Source organism: Chlamydotis macqueenii, chromosome 2 (assembly GCF_036417535.1).
Source record: "Chlamydotis macqueenii isolate bChlMac1 chromosome 2, bChlMac1.mat, whole genome shotgun sequence".
In the NCBI taxonomy this organism is placed as follows: domain Eukaryota; kingdom Metazoa; phylum Chordata; class Aves; order Otidiformes; family Otididae; genus Chlamydotis; species Chlamydotis macqueenii.
In genome coordinates this window covers 72,666,639-72,685,849 of record NC_141557.1, presented here as the reverse complement: position 1 = coordinate 72,685,849, position 19,211 = coordinate 72,666,639, and the positions used below count along the sequence as shown (strand labels likewise).

Here is a 19,211-nt window from a genome sequence, read left to right as displayed (position 1 = left end):
CAAGTCATTACATTTCGTCACTTACTGCTATATCCTGAGTTAGCTTGAGTTAGCCTAGAGTATTACCAGACTCTGGAGAATAAATTTTTGTTTGTCATTTAATGCTGAATAGCAGGGAGTTGATTAGAAAAAATATGCTCAGATGAAAATACTTGTTTTGTATGTCATGTTCTGCATAACGTCTTGAGAGGATGCCATCTGCTTCTGAATAAATAAATAAACTGGATTCATATTAAAAGAGCTTGCTTGCTGAAAAGCAGCTTATGTTTCAGCCGTGTACACATAGCCTAGGCCTGGTAATGTGCCCTCCAAACACTTCCTTCTGGCAACCTCTGCTCTTCCCTCCAAGAGCCATGCAGATTGTTATGCCTCCCTGAAAGCCTGAGTTTGCTGACAATGAAAAACTGTGTAGGCTGTTTGTTAAAACTTCTGTTGAGGTCATCCTGCTAAAGGGCTTGCTTTCATTATTAGCAATTTCTTCCTTTAGTGCCATTCTCAGCTGAGGAAGGGAATAGAGGTGGGCTCAGGTAATCCCTTGCTAAACCTCTGCAGCCTAAACTCTGGATGTTCTCTTGCATGTGAAAGCTGAAATGTCATAAGGGGCTTTATGAATATAAGGGAAGTACTGAGGGGCTCTTTTGGTTTTTCTCTTTTAAACAAAAAAAAAAGGGTTGGGATTGTTTTGTTTTGTTTTAATCTTTTAGTGGGGCTTTTTGTTTGGTTGTGTTGCAATTGCATATGGAGTAGCATATGAACAGAGAGATTTTTGAGTTCTACACGCATCAAGCTGAGCTGTAGCTGGAAAGACCTAATGTGAATAGATTTTAAGTCAGAAGGTCTTACAAACACATTGCATTTTTCTTCCTGCACTATCCAGACTATGAAGTTCTGCAAAAGTAAGGAAAATATTTTAGACTTAAAATTTTTGGAAGTTGGTTTCAGGCATATCCTCAGGTACCCTGTAGTGAACCCTCACAAAGGTCGACAGGTCCTGTCAGAAAGAATGTTTTTTTTTCTCTCTAAAAAGTGTTTAGGTTGTTTTTCCTGTGCCTTGCTAAAGTGTCTTCTCCAGTTTCATTCCGTCTACTGATGCAGCTTCTTCAAAATCTTCAGTCTATACTGTTTCTTTGAGGGGAAGGGGAAATACAGCCACACGTCTCTTAGGTAACCTAGCCCAAGCCAGCTGTGCTTTTCCCCAATTTAGTACTGTGGTTAAACCTTAAGTAGAAGTGGTTCCTACAACTGCTTGCATAAGGTCTTTTTTCCCTTCTATCTGTCCCTCTTATCAATCCATGGTTTTGGCTGCTTGTTCCTGGCCATATCCTTTAATTTATGCCAGCCTACTTAAGGAGGAAGAGTAGAGGCTGAAACCAGCAGGCATCGGGCAGAGGAAGCTCTTTAAACTGGCATTGCTGCTTAGAGAAGCATACCTTAGATGTATTTTTCAGAAGACTCTTTTTTGTTGTTTGTTTGTTTTTTCACTGCTAAAAACTGCTGGTGAAGTGGTGGACAGCAGTAAAGAGCTGATTTCTTCACTGAGCAAAAGCCCTTAATACAATGAGTAGCAATACAGAGACAACTCTGAGGTACCCTAACTAATGATCTCTTAGGTGCTTATAACTCCTACGCAATACACCAGTCTGCTAACCCCCTCAGAGAAGCAAACAGTGTCACTAAGCAGCAGCTTCAAATACAGGCAGTATGTAACCTATGAACATAAAAACCTCTGAACTGAGTTTTATACCTGTAGAAAGATTGCTTTATATCTCAACAAAGCTAATACAGAGTATTTTTACTGGAGATTTCCCTTAGCCATCTTCACTCTTTGCATTGGCAGCTGTGTCCCTGTGGATAATAAGAATGGAAGTAAATGTCTCGAAACTTTGCTTCAGCCAGGAAGTTTATAATTCAGACCCAGCAAAATGTGTCCTGGGCCATTAATCAATACGACTTTTTGGAATTGCCTGATGAAGAAAGATGCCTTTTGACTTCATTAGACTAATATGGTAGCAGGTCACAGAAAGCTAGAAGCTAAACAAATTTTAAAAGCTAGTATTTAACCGAAAAATACGACCCTATTCTTTACTCAGATCTATAATAAGAATAATTATCAAGATCTAGCAGGTAGTCCAATGAACAGAATACACTGGGTTGTATTTTGTTATCCAAACATTATGTGATTCAATCTTGTGCTTAAGGTCCTGTTTTTTTTTTCTTTTCCTTCTCATCAGATATTCAGATATTCTCTTGAAAGTTGCTCGGGGCTTTTTTAGAGTATCTCCAAGGATGGAGATTCCATACCATTTGGGGATGCTTGTTCCAGTCCTTGATTGCTGCATTGTGAACTTTTTTTTTAACTTAATATCTAACCTGAATTCCCCTCGTTGGAACTTCTTTCCATTGCCCCTCATCCTTTAACGTGTATCTCCAAGAATAATCTGGTTCTGCTTCTGTACAGCCATGCATTAGGAAGTTAAATATGACATGAGTAAGATCATCAACTCTTGTTAGGTTCATCTTTCTAATGTGTCAGGCCATCCTATGTAGACCGCAGGAACTAAAATCTGAATAGTTTTTTATTTTCCTTATTACCTTTCAGCATTGGAATCTGATTTTGAGGGGAGAAGAGGGCATTTTGTAGTTCTGAGAATCTCCCATCTACCTCCTCAAATATTCAAACTGAGCTCTTGAACTGTGTTCAACCTTGTTGTTGTTCAGTGTTAGTTACTGTTTGAATAATTTGATTATTTGGACCTGTAGCCTCACAGTCTTTGTTAAAAATTTGGAGAATTTGAGAAATCAATAGGGCTTCTCAAGTAAATGCTGTTACCAGATGAGAATGCTGCGATGTGTGTTCTGGAGTTGGTTTAAATCTCTTAAGAGTTAAGGGCCCCATTGGCTTTGTCTTTAGTGGTATGAATTTCTACCAACGGCTTCAAACTAGCAAGATGGTATGTGTTTATAGCAAGCCTGTTACTCGAACACTTTTTCTCCATTTAGAAATACCTAACATGTTAAGCTTAAGAGCTGTGTAGAACAACATATCACTGAAGCAATAAATATTGGCCTTTATTTAAATTATTATAGTATTGAAACCAGGACTATATATGTGGAAAGTAGATTTTTTTTTTTTTTTAAACCTCAGGGATGTTGTTAGATCTGCAGCTTGGACTAAAGATGATGTTGATCAGCTTAGTCCATCTTTGTACTGAGGAAGAATTGAGCAAGTACTTGTTTTCCCTGGCAGGCGTTGTATAACCTGTTCTTAAAATACATCCAGTATGGGGATTAAACCATCTCTAATTCACCTTTCGTGCTTCTTTGATTAGAAAAGTCGTATTTCTTTTGTTTCCCCAGTGTATTTTAATTGATACAGGTTTAGCCAATGCTGTTCAGCAGTGATGCTTTCAAGGAACAATTCATATTTGACTTACACATGTCTTAGAACAGCCGTCAGATCTCTGTATTTAGTACTTCTTATGGACTAAAAAGACCCTATTCCTGTCATCTTTGTTCATATGTCTCATTTTTAAATCTCTTGTCATTGTTGATCAGCCATGGACAGTTCATGGCTGATTGTAGCTCTTTAGCTACGGTACCTCAAACTGGGTTGTTTCAGCAGATCCTTTGCAAATACTGAGTAGAATGTATCATCTCCTTGTGCATGCAAAGTTTCCTTACCAATGTGCCTCAGAATTGAGCTTTGCCCTTCCTTCTTACAGCACATTGTTAACTGGTATATACTTTGTGATTGATTATAACCCAATAAGTATTTTCTGTGTTCTGCTTCATAGTCTGTTATTCCATGTTTTTAGAGCATGTTTTATTTTTCTTCCATACAAGTAAAAATTCACTTTTCAGGCTGTCCTCCAAATTCAGCAATATAATTTAGAAATGTGATGCTCCCTTTCTGAAAGCTTGCAGTCCTTTCAGTTTCATGTAATCTGTTCATTTCATAAGTATAATTTCTCTTCCTTTATCCAAGTCTTGAATAAAAAATAGTGACTACAATCGGACCCAAGGCAGACCTTTGCACTTGAAAAGTATTTGTAGTTTGATAGTGTATGAATAATAATGTTTCTGCATATATTTTTTCAACTATTCATATACCTTGCATCTCTCACCTCTCAATGGTTATTACCCTTAGACAAGAATTTCTGATCTTGTTATGCCACCAGTGCCAAAAGCATCTACTTCATCTTTTTCGTTTCACCTCCCTTATCACTAGGTCATTTAGTTCATTTCAAGCAACCGGAAGAGGTTGGTTGCAGTTGTGGGCGGGTGCTGGTGGTCTTGTGGTTTTTGGGCGTTGGATGGGTGTTCAAAATTGGGTGGCCAAAAGCAGGAGCTAGAATTTTATTGAAAAAATAATAGCAGTAGTCCAAGTATATTTGCAGGTGGAAGTGTAACATTTAAGTTCAGGTTTTTTTGCTTCAGCCCCCCATTTATTCATACGACCACTGCCCCAGTGACCCGCATGGTCTGTCACCACATACCCTTTCCGCTTGTTTAGTCCAGCGGCGATGATTACCTTCTGAGATTTCCTAACCTCGTTTTGCTGTTCCTCAAACTTCAGAGTGATGTTAGTACTTGTGAGACTTTCTAGATTCTGCAGACTTCCTCATTTTATCCTTGTAAAGCTAAAAAGGTGTGGCAAGATTGCTAGATTGCGGATTTTTTTCTGACTGGCACCAGAAAGATGCAGCCTTTCACTGCCTCAGCACAAAATTGGGCTGAGCTCGCTGTCCTACCTTCCTCCTCTGTAGTGAGGAGTAGTGCCTGTAGGCTGTTAAGTTGTGGCCCCTTCTCCCAGAGAAGATCTTCTCATGTCCTCTAGGATTGCAGCTTCTGGACTCCCTGAGGCAATATTTGTCCATCTTGCTATCAAGCGTGACCTTGGGCTGCTTTAGTTTGAGTGCCTCACATATTGATCAGATTTTGTAAATCTAAGTGCGTGCAGTTCCTGAATCAATTACAAATTCAAAATGTTTTGCCTATCAGATTTTAACGATCACTCTGGAGTTCAGCAGCCCAAGATCTGTAGATGCTGTCTTACAATGTGTTTCTTGCTCAGTCTGGCCAGGTGATATTGTTTGTGTATATTTGCAACATCCGGCAAATTGACTTCTTTCTTCCTTTTAACTTTTTTTTTTCTCCTCCACACATACTTTTACTTTTTTTTGGAGTGTTGGACTTTATTGGTCTGATTTCCTTTTGGTAGCATTAACTATATGTTTTGACCAAGGAACTCTGCAATTATAGTTACTTTAAGTACTGCTTTAGGAGGAGTGATTTGCAGTGCATCCCTTCCATGGGAATCCTTCTTGGTGTTTATAGTGCACTGACTCTTTTATGGCACAGTGACTTGCAGTTTCAGTAGTTAACACTGCTGAATCAGCTGCACTTTCTCTTTCATTTTTAGCTCCAGAATTTGCAAAAAGTTATGCACTACTCATTTGAATAATCTGAGGTTTATGGTTGTTTCTCCTCATACCACAGTCACAATGCTTTGTTTTCCCATATATTTCCCACCATTTGGGCTGTGACACTGTAGATAAAACCAGGCAGTTCCTTATATTTTGTACTTATTTCAGGTGATGAAATAAGACTTTTAAAAAAAAACCAGTGCTATAGTTACTTAAATCTCTTTTTCTCTGTAAAGGCAAATGATTTATAAATCACTTAGACTCTAAGTACATTAATTAGTAGCCTTGTTACTGGGCTTCAGCTCATTTAAATTAAGGTTTATGATTCAGAGGGTAAAGGGAAACATTAATTCTCAAAATATCTCATTAATTTATGTAATACTAGAATGTGTACTGAAGGAATGACTTTTAGCATTTATTTTATCACTCCTAGCTTTAAACAATACAAGAAGGTCAGCATCTAGTTCCGTATTGTTTGCTAATGGTACAGAATTATGGAAATTTTTTGTGCTGAAAAAAATACCTGCTTAGAATTAAAAAAAAAAAAGACGTAATGAGTGAAGTCACAAATTATAAATTGGCAAAGCTTCAGTTCAGTGAATTTCTGCTAAGAACTTTAAGAACTTTTCCTGTCCATGCTCTGCCTTCCTGTCTCAGGCTTAAAGAAACAGCATGCATATCCTAAAAACCCACTTGTCTTTTTGTCCTACATGCTTTTCAGATAAAGACTGGTTTTGTACACCTATGTAATGCCATTAGCATTACCTTGAGACTTTCTTGAAAGCCTTTGACTTTTACTGGTTTAAAACATATTCTAGAAAGTTGACAACTCTAGCTGGTGTTGGGTTTTTCTTGTTTGCAAGGTATATATGACCTCAATTTTTTTAAAAACCAACTTTACAAGGTCACCACTCAGAAGGATTAGAATATTTTACAGTTAAATTTAATGGCAAGTTATCTGTGTTAAAGAAATCAGTAGGTTTTGTCCTGTACTTTTTATTTTCTTTTTATCAAGATACCAGTAAAGACCACCTGATTTCAAATGTCTGTGCAACAGTTTGACAAATAAAAATGCACATCTCCAAATTTAAATACAATCTGCAGTTCATAAGTTATCACAGTATATTTACAAGGATCTTTATATCTCTGTAAGAGACATTTTGCCAGAAGAAAGAGGCAATATACCTTCAAGAGCGATACACTTTTCTAAGAGAGATTAGATTCTGTAGTCTGGAAAGTTTGGAGTGGATACTTTTGACACTGGGTTATGACAGGAAAGGTATCCTGGCTCACTGTGCAGATGAGAAACTTGTCTTAGTTTATAGGCTGACCAGAAGTACTTAATTTAGTACTTTTGTGGTTGCATGCAATTGCAGCTTTGCTTTTGTCAGTGGCAAATCGTAACTACTGCTACGTGAAGGCTCTAGTGGGATAGCTTCCTTCTAGTGCACCTGTGAGGGAAGTGGCATAATATAATTATTAAATGTGGATTTTCTAAGGAGAAGTCTTTGTATATTTATCTGATAGTGTAATTTGTAGCAAAGTGTACACGTAGCACTAGAAGTGTATTTCAGACAACGTGGAGAACGAATTTAATTGTCTAAGATTAAGTATGTCTAACATTACTTGCCCCATAAAACTCCCAGTGCTGATGCCCAAATCTGTAATCGCTCCTGTGACTCCTTCAGAGACTCTTGCCTTGTAGATTCACAGATCAGCATTGCTACAGATGTAACATATATCCAAACTAGCTTGGCATTTTTGTGTTCTATAGATAATAAACAATAACTGGGAGTGTGTTTGTTACTGTATCCAAATTAGGTTAGATCCTCTTTAAGCCACATTGTTTGTTTTTTATTACCAGTGTAACAGGCTTTGTCCACAAAATGTGTTTGTCAGACTGTAGGATCAAGTTTTTTTTCGCCTAAGTTAGGGAGAATTCAAATTTAATTGCCTGAGTCTGCTGCTCTGAATTAATAACATGACTAAATCTAAGCGATAATAATCTCCGTATCACTGCCTTAAATTTAAGACTGTATAGAATTTGATAAATTTGTTGTTTCAATTTTTTTTTGGCATGTTATTAAAGGTCAGGATAATAAGATCCCCTGAGACTCTGTCTGTAAGTATATGGAAAATCCCTGCTTCTCAACTATTCTGCTATCTGGTCGTGCCAGAGACCTAAGCTCAGTGTGAAGTCATTAAGAAAGCTCTTTAGACTGGTAGGAAATACTGCAGAAGTATCAGATTGATCTAAATCCTTAAGTTTTATGAGGATAGTTACATTCGGTGAAGAGTAATTTCATTCATGGACATTAAGAGTTCATGCTGTCTCTTCCATTTCTTTTAGTCGTCTCATGGTTTTCTCAAGAGATTCTTGCAAAATTCAGTCTAGTGGGAGAAAGGCTCAGTAGCAAAACATTGAATGATTTGTGACCTACAAAATGTACAGTGTTTTAAAAAAGAATTCTGACCACTATTTTTTGAGATTATCTCATCAATGCTTTCCTATGACACATCTGAAGTGACTTTTCTGGACCTAGTTTCAGTACATAATATGAATAAAATAGGTGGTTCTAGCTGGAAGGTAGAGCTGTCCTGTTTGCATTATAGAACATAAAGTTAGTAATTTTATAAGCTTCTTCCAGTAACCTGCAATAATGGCTAATTAATTATAGCATTCCTGAGATTTCATTTTTGGGGTAAAATAAGCAAATGTCAGGGACCTAGTGTTCTTTCAGTATCATGTAGCTCATCTTATATTATGGAGACATATGGATAAATTCTTTCTTACAGAGTTTTTTTCCTCATTTCCAATATGAGTGTTCATTAAATTTACTGGCAGGTGTTTGCTTTTCTTGTAATTAAAGTAAAGTTGGCATAATTCTGGTTGTTAATTGCTTTATAATTGTTTGGATAGTTTACCATACTCTGATTTTTCTGTAAAGGAGCTAATATATCTTCAAAGCTCTGGTTTGTGTTTTTAATAAAAAGTTGGATTTAACTTGTCAGGGCATGAAGATGTGCTTTAGGGATTTTTTTTTTTTTAAGTCAGTTTATTCTTTTACAGTAGAGGCAGATGCTATAATACTGTCCTATGCTATTGCTACTCCAACAAAAAAGCCCTTACCTGACACCTCAACACTAAGTTCAAATTTATACTTTTTATTTCTCTGTATCTTATCTTCACTCATTCTGTCCTCTTTTAGATTTTCAGTACAATCCTCCTAGTAAGGTTTTGGGTTTTGATATTAATAGGTTTCTTAGCTGGTTGGTTACTTGCTTGCTCGTTTTTTGCCCTCGCTGCGTAACACAGTTTTTCAGTTGCTGTGAAGTGAAAAGGGAACAGTAACAGAATAGAAATGAAACCTGCAGAAAACACGTTACTCTAATTTCTAGCTTACTTGAAAGGATTTAAACAGTAAAAATCTCTAAGATGGCAAAGAACGTTTAATAAGAGCACCATGGTCTTCACCGAATAAAAATTTCGGTAAAACATCTCCTATTTTGAAAGGTTATTCCCCCCAAATCTACTGAAGTTTCCTGAGCAGAAGGTAGTTGGGCTTCATCTGATGGCTGCTGTTCCACAGCCCCCTTTTCTGCCAGTTAATTTTAGCACGAAGTCCTACAGATGGATGTTCTTTACTTTGCTTGTTTGGTCTTGGTTCCATCTTTAAAATATTTAGATTTTTCTTGGATGTCAGTATTTCTGGTTGGTTTAGAGACTATATTTGGTTTTTTAACAGCTAGAAGACAAGTATTTTAAAGTTTAGACGGTATTTATTGTCTTTGTCTGTGTATCTTTCTCTCAAAATACTGCACATTGTTATAAACTAAAGGAATTCCATAGACAAACACTTCGCTTGACCAAATATGTTTGCCTGAAATACCCACGCTCCTGTTGTATTAATTCCATTGCAGTTGTTACACGCGGAAGTAATATTTCATCTATGCCCCACTGCTGTAGTGGTTAGGACTGCCATAATGTTGATGCTGCCATAACCCTGCTTCTTACTGTCTCATCTCATAAGGTTCCAAGTTGCACTGGCCTTTTTCTACGTCTCATTGGTGTTTATCGACTACTTTTAAGTGTTGGGGTTTTAAATTATTTTATTTATTTATGAAACTTGCAATAGGGATGTGAATACTTGCTTTGAATGACTGATTTTCACAATACATCAAGTTTGGGATAAATGGATATACGCAGAGAAATGTCTATGTGCTTCCGATTGTTTATGTCTGATTGTATTTCACTTTTGGTATTTTATAGTAATACTTAAGGGAATGTACTTTGTCATTTTTTTAAAAGAAAGTAGGTCTTAATGCGGTCACGTTGTTAAATTAAACAAGAAATGAGATAACAAAAGCATTTTTGACATACAGGTTATAGATGTAAATTAGATAAGCCAATGTTAAATTGTTTTACTGAAGTTTAATACTAAAATCCACACAGTAAAAGAATCAATTACACTGACAAGCAAACATACAAAAACTGAATTAAACAACAATTGATTCTCTTGAATCATAAATGCAGCTTTGCCAAACAGATGAGAAGCAATTTTCAGTGCAAATTAACTTCTTACTGTGATAGATAAAGGAAGATCCTTTCTGGGAAGAAATTTTAAAACAACAAAAAAATTTACATGGAATTGTTAGGGTGTATATGTTCACATAGGCTAACTTTCAGTGGACAGCATTATCTAATGGGTAGATTTCCATTGAAAATGTAACAGGGAGTCATTGTTATATGTCACATTTGTGAGGGTTGGATTTTAATTTAGTCATCTTACTTGCTGTATTTAAACTTTGAGACAGAGATGAAACTTTGTCTGGAAATTTTAGCCTTTTGGGAAGAGGAAGGGTAAAAAGCTCAGGCTCTTCACCTGTCACCCACACTTAAATACATTACCAGAAGAATAAAGAAGAGAAAAAGTAAATGAAAAAGCCAGTAGCAAAAAGTTCTGTGTTGAATATTGGGCCTGCATCAGAGAGAATTATATGGAAGAAATGTGTGGGATGTCAGGAATTCCCATATCCTGAGAATGTCATACATTGCTTTGCAGTTTGCTGTCTGAATATCTTAACTGTCAAAGGCGGCCGGCGATCATCTGCTCCTTGCACAAGCCTTTGTGCAATGATTTGCAATTTGGCAGAGCTTTGGCCATGGTGTCAGAGGTGTGCTTTTGCTATTACGTTAAAATCCGTTCAGACTTGGCCACCTTTTAAATCTTTCTAAAAATGTTTCACTGTGCACACTCAGCAAACCTGTCTTTGTTTTCCATCCATTACATTGCCTGAAGATCACCTACACTGAACACAGTCTGCCTTGGAAACGAATATAACAGCGCCTGCAAATGTTTCCTACTAACATAAGGCTGACAGCAGAGGAAGCAGTCACTTTTTAAGTGAATGGATCTCCTCACCCTAGAAATACTGCACGCCCACTAGCTAGACTTCCCACAACCAGCTGTGGCTGCCTCTGCTGGCTGGCAGCTAAAGGCTCTTTCTGCTTCAGCTCCTTTTCCCTCCACCCTGTTCCTTCTTGACAAATTTCATCAGCCTTTTCTGTCTTTCTATAATGTAATCATGTGCTTCGCTGTAGAAGACTGACTCCCTGCCCTTGCCACATCCTTCTGTGTCCTCAATCGGTGAGGACCCCACCACCTCCCTGCCTGCCAGCCTGGGACAGCAGCTGTGAAGAGACAGAGGGCCAAAAGCACTGCCAGCATGGAAGACCCTCCTGCAACTCTTGTTCAGCTTCTGAATGCTGTTTTGCCTCATGATGATGTTTCCCTGACAAAGTATTGCTTGATTTAAGGGGAAAAAAAAGGAGGAACTTGAAGGCCCTCAAGAGGGAACTGGCTGTGTTTTGACCGAGACTTATGGAAAAACTGATTTCCCCTTCCCCCCACCAATATGCTATGGATGATCAGGTAACTTCAGCATTTAGGAGTAGTATAGGAACAGTGGGCAATGCTGGACAAAACAGGCAGTTGCAAAACCACTGTAAGTCCAAGAAAGGGAAAAAATACCCTCAAAATGTAACTGTTGTCACCCCCTCTCACTAAATGCAGTAAGCCAAGGAAACGTGGTGCTCTCGAACTTTTTATGTCCACTCTTGCTATTGTTTTATCAAATATTCCTGGCTCCCCCACATCAGAGGGAAAGTGATTTTACTACAGTCCACATTTAAACACCAACAATATCAGATGAATCAGACTGAGTGCTTTACTTCCCTTGCTACAACCTTGCCAAATTCTAGCTTAACACTGTGCATTGCAGAAGGTCGTCTCGGATAATGACTCCTAGAGTTGGCCATAAACTCCTTTAGGCAGTCCAAAAAGGTCTTGCACAAAGTTTATCCAATAATAGCACCCATATTTAATTTAGATAGTAGCTTGGTTGTGCTGAAACCAAGGAGATTAGCATCTTCCCCTGATGAATGACTGTTCGTGCTCCTTACCCTTGGAGAAAAGGAAATTGTCAGTTTTAATCTGATCATTTAGAAGTTTCCTCTTACCACAGGCTATTTTTCTCATCATTATGTTGAAACTGTTACAAGGTTATCATTCCTTGTACTTAGTCATAGAGTCCAGTCTTCTGATTTGGAAGTGTTTTACAAGTAATGCATAAAACAGAAGTAATTTTCACATCAGTGAGGTCATGGCAGAAATGATCAGTTCAGAATGGAGGCTGTGCTCTGTAGGAGCATTCTTACAAAGACCTTACGTAGCATGAGACCCTAAATTTTATGGCAGAGGTACAGATACATATTGGAGCTGTGGTTGTGGCTTTCCAGACAAATATTCAGGCATGTCCACAGAAGAGGATTTCTTCACTCCAGGGTTCATTCAAGGACCCAGGCACAGAGCTCCCCATCGGGACTGAAAACAGCAGTTAGCTAAGAATCCAATTGTCATTGTCCACAGTTTGCTAATCTGCACCTGATACCTCGATCCAGGTACCTTTTCTTTGTATTCTAGCTTGTTGAAAAGCATCTGCCTTTAGGTCAGGACGAAAGGGCATAAACGCCACATAGTGAGATCCAATATGCATCACAAAATACTAGGAAATAGGGCTGGAAGAGACCTTTGTCATGTAATCCATCCTCCTCCCCCCAGACTGCTCTGCAGATGCTGCTGTTGATTCAGTGAAATGGTTTTCACATGCAGGGGAATCCATCAGGCTTACTGGGCAGCACCTGGAGCTCTGCCGTTAAGGAATGTGCCAGCTAGGGTAAAAAAGCTGGTAGCTGTTGTGTCACTGTGCAGAGATAAAAGCAAGGAACCGCAAAATGGAGGTAGGTTCTCTCTGAGGCTCATCTGGTGCAGCAGGTGTTTCAGGGAGCACGATAAAATCAGGATGCCATCTGCTTTTGTAGATGCCCTTGGGACGTAAGAAATATTGATCATTCTAGCTAGTCAAGAATGCAGGGGAAAAGAGTTTTAATGAGGGAAATTTTCAGTGAAAATAATTCATGTGTCTCTGGAGATGCCTGGTTTTCTGTTGAGCCATGTTTGCCTGTGATGAGTACAAAATGGAGGAATTCTGTTTCACTTTCAGAGTCTGGGTTGAATGTATTTGTTGTTGAAGTATTTAGTTGCATTAGAACATTAAAAGACACCTCTCGGGCATATGATAAGGTGAAATTGCAACACAGGGTAGTGTATGTGTGTTAAATGGACCATACTTCCATTTTTTTTGCTTATGAATCCGGGTTATTTGCCTGTTTGTGTAGTATCCCTGTATAGGGAGATCAGCACTGGCTCCCTAGTGAGCCTGTGTGGGACAAATGCTTTGGGTTTTGTAGAGGAATCCTGACTGGGAGAGGCGTTGTTCTCCAGTGCTTTTGGAAAGAAAATATTTGTGAAAAGTTGTTGTTTCCAATTGCCTCGTGACCACTGACACATGTAGCTTTTTAAGCTATCAAAGCAGAGTGAAATCACTGACAGACCCTTTCAAAGAGTGGTCTTGAAACAGCACAGGACTGAATTGAAAGCATTGGTTTCCCTTTACCACATAAGGGAAACATCTTTCCGATCTTAGAATTTAAGATTAAATAATTTCTGGCTTTCAGCTAAACTCATGTGGGACTGAAATTCTGATTAATTTTAAATGGACTTGTAGGATGTAGCGTTGGGTTTGTTCTGCTTCAAATTTAACCTTCCTCAAGGAGAATCTAGTGAGTTAAACGCTGTATTTGTGTTTGCAAACTTTATGTTTCTTATTTATCTTTGCTACAAGTAACATGAACAATGTGTATTCATATTCATACAGTGAAAGAATTAAAACTACTGCATTAACACTAGTAATAAATGCTATAATTATATTAGTCCTGAATGGATGTGGGCAACATTTTTTTAACAATAGAAATTGTAACAAAAGCAGAGCTTAGAACAGGGAAGAGTAGAATCCTATTTACAAATGAGTCCAATTTATTAAAACACGTCTGACTTCATTTTGAAGCAGCAGTTTTATTTTGGTTCAGAACAGTTTGAAAGATGTTACATGGAAGGATTAAATCTAAGAACAAAAGAACGACCTTTCAAATTTTTGTTGTTGTTGTTGTATCTCTAGTTCCACCCTCTCAGCCAAAATCCATTATTTGTCTGCTTCTGCTCTTGGTTGCTTCCTATTTCATGGTGCTCATCATCATGTTCATTTTTCATATATAACAGGGAACATATATAAGCTAGATGAAAAGGAGAGGGAAATTCTAATCTTTAAACCTTAACCAGCCTCAAAGAAAGGGAAAGGCTTTGCTTGCTGGCCAGTATACGCAGAGTGATGCATGGTGAAAGATTTGTTTTTGGAAGGAGCAGTTGAGAGAACCACCCAGAGTGGTGTGAGTCTGTCTCTGAAAAGAGAGCTGTTTGTGGGCTGGTAAGGATGGGCAACACATGATGGCACATTAGAAGGAATGTTTTTTGGCACGAAGCTTACTATTTACCATAGCTATTCCCAACAGCTTTAGAGGCTGTATCAGTTGTATTGTTTTCTGTATCCTTCAAAAGGCTGACAAAGTCAGCAACTAAATAATCCCAAATTGGATTTTTGAGTACGTATTGTGCTAATATAATTCTCAGAGATGTCAGGGCACTCTTTAACAACATTTTCCAGGAACTTACTGGAGCATTTGTTAGACTGATATGTAGAGCCTCAGCTTAAATGTTAGTCTCCTTTCCCATTCCATGCAGTTTACTCTAGAATTTATTATAGTCGAAAGTCATGCTATAGGGACGGTCCTGGACCTAGCAGGCAGGAAAGCCCTTGTTTGTGAAGAGGAGGTGATGAATAGTTGCGTACCTGTTCGTACTTCATCCCACTGCAGGCTGTGGCAGGCTCAGCAGATGCGAGGCTTTACTTCCCACCTCACGCTCTAGCTCATATCTCAGCAGGACGTCCTGTCTGCCTCTGCCATTTTATTTTCTGTGACAACTTTTCTTGTTTCTTTGCTTTCTAAGGTAATCATTGATAAAGTACAAATTGATGGCAGCAGTGAAGCGTGCTGTATTTCCCTCAGAGAGAGTTGCAACAATTTTTCTCATGATTTTTCTGTTTGAGGAAGTTTGAAGAGTTTACATCACAGAGCGTTTTCTACAGTATAAATAAACATTAGAAGATAAATTCACAGCAGGTGATTGTGGGGTTGCTATTTTTTTTTTAACGCTTTAGATTGTAGAGCATAAAAGAGTATATAGCACTACAACAATACTTGTTCTCTGATGATTTAAATTCTGCCAGTTTCCTATGTGGATAAATCAGTAGTGTTGGGGTTTATTTTATAATACTGGGACTCGATCTCATAATTAAATTATTTACATGAGGAAATACTTACTGTTTTCTATAATTGTTATCTGGTAGTCAATATATTGTTTAAACTTGAGAGAAAAGTGTTGCTGTTCTCTCTAGACATGCTTTCCACGTTACTCTCAGTTATCCTGTCCTCTCTTTCCACTGCCGCCTTCCCACACGTTCTCACTGCCCTGCTTGGTCAGCAGCAGCACTCGGGAACGGATCAAGCTGAAAGCTAACCCAGTGCACTCACAAAAATGTCTGGCTTGTTCCTGCTGCTAAGTTAATTTTGTCAGGTTTTGTGGGGGTTTTGGCATGTCTTCATTTGTTTATGTCAGTTTATTTCTCATTTCTTGCTACTTAGTCATAAGTTGATATTTCTGTCCAAATAATGAGTAGGAAAACACTAATACCTTTTCCCAGATAATCTGCTGTAGATGAACAGTATTTGATATTTTTCATAAATTTGGTTTAGCATTCCAGTTGTCTGTCTTAAGATTAGGAAAGGAAAGCTAAACAGGGTAAAAACACTGATGATGGTAAACAGTTTTAAACTTTTTCGGTCTAACTTTGGAAGCTCTCATAGAATTGTTCAGCAGACATATTGATGGAGGGAGGGAAGGTATCAAGGAACTCAGCTGCCCTGTTTCTAGGTCAGACTGAAATACCTGCGATGAAAGACTTGTTTCTGGTCTGGCTATATGGGGAAGAAACAGAGCAGTGAATGGAAACAAATTTTAATTTTCACGTTCAGTAAACTAGATTGGTACTTACTCAGTATGTGCTGCTTGCCTGGATCACAGGGGTATGGTGAGACTCATGGAAGGTCCTTGGCTGATTTTCCTGAACTTGCCAGCTAAACTGAGCACCAGTCTGCTGGCAAGAATGGTTGCTCTCAAGGACAGATGTGCAGCAGACTTCATCTGCCTTGTAGTGCAGGTGTACTTGGTTAATACATTTGCAGTCTTGGTCTGATCTGAGCCAGCATATGATCGTGCTGCTTCTTGCTTGTAGTTTTTTATCTGGTTTGAAACAAACAAACAAAAAAAAAGGGAAATGTAATTAAAAAAAAAAAAAACAAAAACAAAATATCACATTCATTCTTTTAGAATTCATTTGAGTAAGTATATCATTTTGTTTAAGAATTAATGAAAAAGATGATCCCACTGCAGCATTTTTGTTAGTTATAACGATTCAAAAGAAGACCTTGAAGATGAATTTCTTTGAGATCTCGATAGTATTTTAAATGAGCTGAGGGGGAAAATATCTGATGGTATAGTATCTTCTGTGATGTAGCTATATTGGAAAAGTCATCTACCATAGTAATTAAAAATGGACAAGCCGTTTGGGATTGTAAATCACCAATATGTTGACATAAAGATAATAACAGAATAGAAAACTATAAGCGATGTCTTTGTTTCAGTTAACTATTGACCTTATGGTAACATACTAGTGATATGGCAACATATTCTGAGATCAAATGGAGATGCAGAATTTACTGTAACTCTGTATGTCAAACTCCCAATGACAGCGAATATTACCATTTTTATCCTACAATAACCCTGAAATGTGTGTTGTTACTAACTTCCACTTTTGGGCATCAGTAGAAACTTCCCTGCTTTTGGATCTTATAAAGTAAAACTAATTTCAGAATGAAAAGTAAAACTTTTCTATGTATTTCCATCTTTATAACACTAAGAATAATTCTATGTATACAGCTTCAATGCTGAGCAAAATAGGGTTGCCCTTGTGTTGAGATATTATTTTAAAACCCTGAAATTTACATTAGATGTAAGTATACATGGTAGGAAGGCTTCTGATGCATGTTTGTAATGGTATGAAACTGCAAAATATTGGTAAAATATATGGCAAGTAATGAGTGAGCAATTGTAAGAAGATGAAATTTCTCTGCAGTATCCAGTATGGCTCTCCAGAGTATTGCTTGGGTCCCCAGTAGGTTTTAATTGGGAGGATACTTTTGAAAAATGACTTTGAGAGCAGTCTTTTTTGTAAACAGAAATAAACTGCAGAGGTTTAAGGCCTTTTTTTAAAGGTTTTTTCCCCAACTCTTTCTGAAAATACATTAATACAAATTTTATTACTCAAGGTACCTTCCAAATTTACTAATCTTTAAGCAAGCAAGTCTCAGAGGTATTTCACTTACAATGATACATTTCCCATATAGAGGATCACATTTGTCTGTTTCTCTTTTTTTACTGTAAGTCAGCAATCTTGCCATGTTCAAGCCTTTTAGTCTGTCATTTGTTATATGTACCATATATTCATACTCATTATAAATCTTTTTCTGGTTTCTTTTGGCATGTTGATTTTCCCACTAATATTTTAGTTGACTTTGTAACTTACATTACATTTCACTCTTTTATTTTTTGTCTACTTCTCCTCTCTCTTATTTTTTTAATCACTAGAAAAATAATTTGTGTTTAGCATCTGTAACTATGAAAAATTTAGAGTTTTACTTTGCATTTCTAATACCCGTTCTTTATCTGTTTTAGCATCTCCCTGTATTCTTCCCAGTGTTCTTTACTTCCTATTTTCTTGTAAGTATAGCATATTCTATTTTTCCCCTCAGTTCCTATTCACCTGTTTAACCATGTGGAGTTAATTGAAGCTAAATCTCACTCCTGAAGAAAATAATTAAATTACTGTATACATTTAGTTCCATTTATACACCCTTTCCTTATGACTGAGGTGTCTTGCTATTTGTCTAAAAAATATTTAATGAAATATCTTTTTACGTAACACATTTATCTAAAATCACACGGCATTCATCTTGGTAGAAATTGAATTTCAATTCCATTTGCTGGTACTGTCCTGTTTCTATTTTCTTTATTCTGTTTGTTTAGTGGTCAGGATTTGACTTGAACAGGTGGGTCCCTAGCAGGTTTCAGGAAACAATCAGTCATGTAGTTCATCTATCATTTTGTCTCATCTATGACATGTTTTAAATGATTTCCAAATTAAAAATAAGCAATTTTGACTAGTTATGTACTAGTCCCATTATTTATGTGTATATGATTTTTGCTTTACTTAATAGTAATTCTTCTGTCTTTTATGTAGTGACTTCCTCTGATATTTTTTACTTCTCTGTGTATTCTTAATGGATTTTTTCTTAAGGCAAGATTCAGCATTTTAGACACTATTTAAGACGTTGAGAGCCTGTCACCCATGAACCACCTCTTAGTAAATGTAAGTCCAAGCACAGCTTTATTAACTTCCTGCTAAACATCTGAGGCTTCAGTGCTAGACTTTGGAATTGCAACTATCCCCAAGCCCAAAATTCAAATTGAAGGGGTTTTTTTATTATTCAACCCCCCCCCCCCCCCGCCCCGTTTTCTCAAATTACCAGGTTGTGGACCCAAGTCTTCCATGCACTTGCAGTGATAATATTTTTCTTTTTTTTAAATCTACAAATTGACTCTTGAACTATGATCGCACCAGTATGACTCCTGTGAAAAGATGTGAGGCTACTGTACACTTTGATTTAAAGCATCAGAAATTATCTACTTGGTTCTTGGTTTTGTGTAGCAACAAGCATTATGGTACCCAACAAAGCCCCCCCCTTTTTTTTGGCACGGTTGATGGTAGCTGCTAAGCCTACTCTCTGAGATAGATCTTCAGTGATTAAACTTGTTCTGAAATTTGCCTTAAATCATGTTGTTTTTTTTCTGTTGGTTGTATTTTTTTTTCTCTGCCACATCAATAACTTCCTAATTTCTTGAATTTTTTTTTTCTAAATTTCAGCCTCCTAAATTTAGTCTTTGTAGTCTCTTAGAGGCTTAATTAATATATTGGTCCTGCTGATACAATGTCCTATTTAAATACCGTAGTGCTTATTCTCTTGCTTCCTTAGCTGTCTCTTCTGACTAGCTTGCTACTTGTACTTTAATCTAGATACATGTAACTTCTGGAAAGAAAAAAAAAAACAGTACTTTATAAAAGCAGATTTTTAGAGGGAAAAGTAGCTTTTAG

At 37.3% G+C, this 19,211-nt stretch overlaps 1 protein-coding gene across 3 annotated transcripts in view; it reads left to right on the top strand.

Annotated features, from left to right (window-relative positions):
• Nucleotides 1-19,211, top strand: part of CDYL (chromodomain Y like) — a 110,223-nt gene that overhangs the window by 66,249 nt on the left and 24,763 nt on the right. The window contains exon 3 of one of the 3 annotated variants that reach the window (XM_086740253.1): nt 17,735-17,779. The exons of the other annotated variants lie outside the window; for them this stretch is intronic. Coding sequence (XP_086596379.1) covers nt 17,735-17,779 — 45 coding nt within the window. The remainder of the gene's footprint in view (nt 1-17,734; nt 17,780-19,211) is intronic. 3 annotated transcript variants of the gene reach the window in all.